The 2,892-nt window shown below is 35.7% G+C and overlaps 1 protein-coding gene across 2 annotated transcripts in view; it reads left to right on the top strand.

The window, feature by feature from the left end:
• LOC103147569 (ADP-ribosyl cyclase/cyclic ADP-ribose hydrolase 1-like) overlaps positions 1 to 2,785 on the top strand; it is a 4,810-nt gene extending 2,025 nt beyond the window's left edge. For both annotated transcript variants that reach the window (XM_016678484.1, XM_016678485.1), the window contains exons 2-9: positions 245 to 462; positions 545 to 665; positions 748 to 883; positions 969 to 1,042; positions 1,515 to 1,588; positions 2,160 to 2,240; positions 2,494 to 2,577; positions 2,675 to 2,785. In XM_016678484.1, coding sequence (XP_016533970.1) covers positions 308 to 462; positions 545 to 665; positions 748 to 883; positions 969 to 1,042; positions 1,515 to 1,588; positions 2,160 to 2,240; positions 2,494 to 2,577; positions 2,675 to 2,732 — 783 coding nt within the window. In that variant the 5' untranslated portion in view covers positions 245 to 307 and the 3' untranslated portion in view covers positions 2,733 to 2,785. The remainder of the gene's footprint in view (positions 1 to 244; positions 463 to 544; positions 666 to 747; positions 884 to 968; positions 1,043 to 1,514; positions 1,589 to 2,159; positions 2,241 to 2,493; positions 2,578 to 2,674) is intronic.
• The last annotated feature ends 107 nt before the right edge of the window (positions 2,786 to 2,892 follow it).

The raw sequence follows: 2,892 nt of genomic DNA, 5'->3' as shown, positions 1-2,892 counted from the left end.
TGGCATGTCCATAAGCATATTTTGCAAACAGTACAAACAGTATATTACCAGGATTTTATAAAATAATAGTTATTTAAACTCCTTAGCTTGCATTTAGTTATAAAAATACTAATTTGATAAAGGTGTGTATGTACAGCCAGCTCTTTGTTTCATACCACTGATAACACACGGTTAATATAAAAAACCTTTGACCTCTGGACCTGTGATTGTGCTCCAAGTTTTTACTTTTTCTTTTGTTTTTTAGTTGCCGCTCTGCAGATTCATTTCATTCCGCCTAAAAGACATTAGTGAGAGTCCAGCTTCTGCAATGGAGTTAAAAATAAAACTGGCCATAGCCGGTGGTGTCCTCCTTCTGGCCGTTGTAGTCATAGTTCCACCAGCAACTCTGCTTTCTCCTCGAACGTCCCAGTTCAGGAAAACATTCAGACGGAGATGTGAGGCTTTCCCACAAACCAGCCAAAGGTAAAACCTCCGTTTAGTTTTGTTTTTCTTAATGCATGCAGAGAAAAGTTGCAGTGTTGTTTGGTTCTGCTTTGATTTTCAGATGTGAACAGGTATTAAGTACGTTTGAGAAAACCTATGTCGGAAAAGACCCGTGTAACTTTCCGGAGGAAGCTTACCGTCCGCTCTTTGAGGATTACCCATTCACACATTCATGTGACAAGGTAACTGATTCTGGTTATAAAGCTGTCAGTGTAGAACGCCCAGGTATAATTTGCAAGTTTTGACTTTCTTATCTCCTTGTAGACAATGTTCTGGAGCGACACAAAAGATCTGGTGGATCAGTTCTGTAAGGAAAGGAATCATTTCGTCCCCCTGCAGAACACGCTGTTAGGGAACATCTTGGACGACCAGAAGTGGTGCGGAAAGAAGAGCAGCAAAGGTAAGAACGTGTACCGTGGTCCACAGTATGATTCAGCTGCTGGGGGAGAGCTCACATGTAACATCTGGTTCTGGTTTGGTCGTAGATACTTTCATCTGCTTGTGTAAAACGTGTAAGATCAACACCGTGTCTTCATTCTGGGTCAGAGCCTCTGCAGAGGTGAGTACTCCCAAAAAATGGCTGACCAAAAATGTAGAAATGCTTTCAAATTGGATTAATCCTTCTGAAATCTTTCAAGATTAATATTTCAACATTATTATTTTTATTTTTTACATAGAAACAAGTTCTAATTATACTTATATGTTTCTTCAACCCAATGATCAGTGTGTTTTCTGGAGGTTTCTCATATACTGGATTTTCGTCACATTCAATAAATGTGATTATTATTGAAAACTTTACTTATTTCACTAACTCATTCTGTAGATTAATTACACACAGATGTTTTTAAGTGTTTATTTATGATTATGTTAAAATAAACATGACATTTGAAGTTAGAATATTAAATCAGACTGATAAACACTTTTAACTAGTACATCTAATACGTGCTTAAAAATAGATGTGTTTTTAATCTGAATCTTCCTCATCAGAACGCTTTTTCTAATTTATTGATTTTATTTTACTGTTTGTACAGTTTGCAAAATATGCTTGTGGTCATGCCAATGTTCTGCTAGATGGAGCGATAAGCAAACCATTTGATCCCACCAGGTAAGTGCAGTGTGCAGTGACACGATGTCAGAGAAATGAAATGAATAAAATGCTAATCAGGCAGAGCAGAGCTTTTTATCTGGTTATCAGATCTACCTGGTAAACTTTCAACAATTTTGCACCAAATATTTTCTTTCAAAGGAGAGTGGCTTTCATGTTCATAAAAGTGCCAAACATGTAGAGCAGGGACGTACAGTGTTGCGCCATTTGCAGCTCCTGGAAGTGATTTGTTAGTATGAACAATTTTTTTTGTTTTTTGCCAAAATTGCAATTCAAGCACTGTGCAAGTTGCTCGATGTAAACAAACACAGAAGGAGTAGTTTCCATTTATAGGCCTGTTCAGATTGTGCAGTGCATTCAACCACAGTGCAGCTCTGAGTTTGATGGTTGTAGAAGGTTGATGTTTCCTGTTTGACCTCTAGATGTCATTTATTAAAAATCTGTTAACATACATATATGTACCCATTTATTTATGTACTTATTTTTATTTATTTAAATTATTTATTGAACACATCTTTACAGAGCACATTCACAGTACTTCCTGTTTTGTTGATTTTTTTTTCCCTGCCAGAAACTTTGCTGTTGAAGTTAAGAACCTCGCCTTTCCCAGAGTGAAGAGCCTGACTGTTATTCTTGTTATCAAGAATAATAAGTAAGATTTTTCTCCATATCTAGTTGTCTGCTATAGTTTATTTAATTTGCTCTTTACTTTGTACATGCTAGTTTCACTTTGAGTTTGTGTGTGATAGTTAAATACCTCTATGTGTAATTTACGCTCATAAAATACTTCAGAGTTCAGTTTGTAATATGAAATGACAAATTATTTAATAACTAGTTTGAATGTGTAATAGTGATAAATAATATACCAAGTGTAACTATTTCATTTGTGTTCGTCTTGTTCTCAGTGCAGCTTGTAGCCACGAGTCTCTGCAGGTTTTACGAAACCTTCTGCATCCAAACATTCATTACGACTGCCGTACAGTGACTCGGTAAGTTCAACCTAAACATATTGCACTGTAATAATTTTAATCAACACATGCCTTCAGAGATTAATGTAACTATGTTGCATTTTGTCTTTTACCACAGATCCAAGATACTGGAGTGTATAGAAACAGGAACAACCACTGATGCCTGTTGGACTTAAAGCTACAAGCTGTAAAGAAATATCTTAAATACATGTAACATTTTTTATTACCATTCGTATTTTGTATTTTATAAGTAGTGTTTTGTGTTGCAAAATAGCTTATAAAAATGCATTTTGACACACATTCAAATTAAACCAGGATATTCAATGTACCTAATTG

The sequence above is a fragment of the Poecilia formosa genome, unplaced genomic scaffold (assembly GCF_000485575.1).
Source record: "Poecilia formosa unplaced genomic scaffold, Poecilia_formosa-5.1.2 Scaffold184, whole genome shotgun sequence".
Lineage (NCBI taxonomy): Eukaryota > Metazoa > Chordata > Actinopteri > Cyprinodontiformes > Poeciliidae > Poecilia > Poecilia formosa.
Note: the sequence above shows the minus strand (reverse complement) of the source record. Positions and strands in the feature narration are given on the sequence as shown.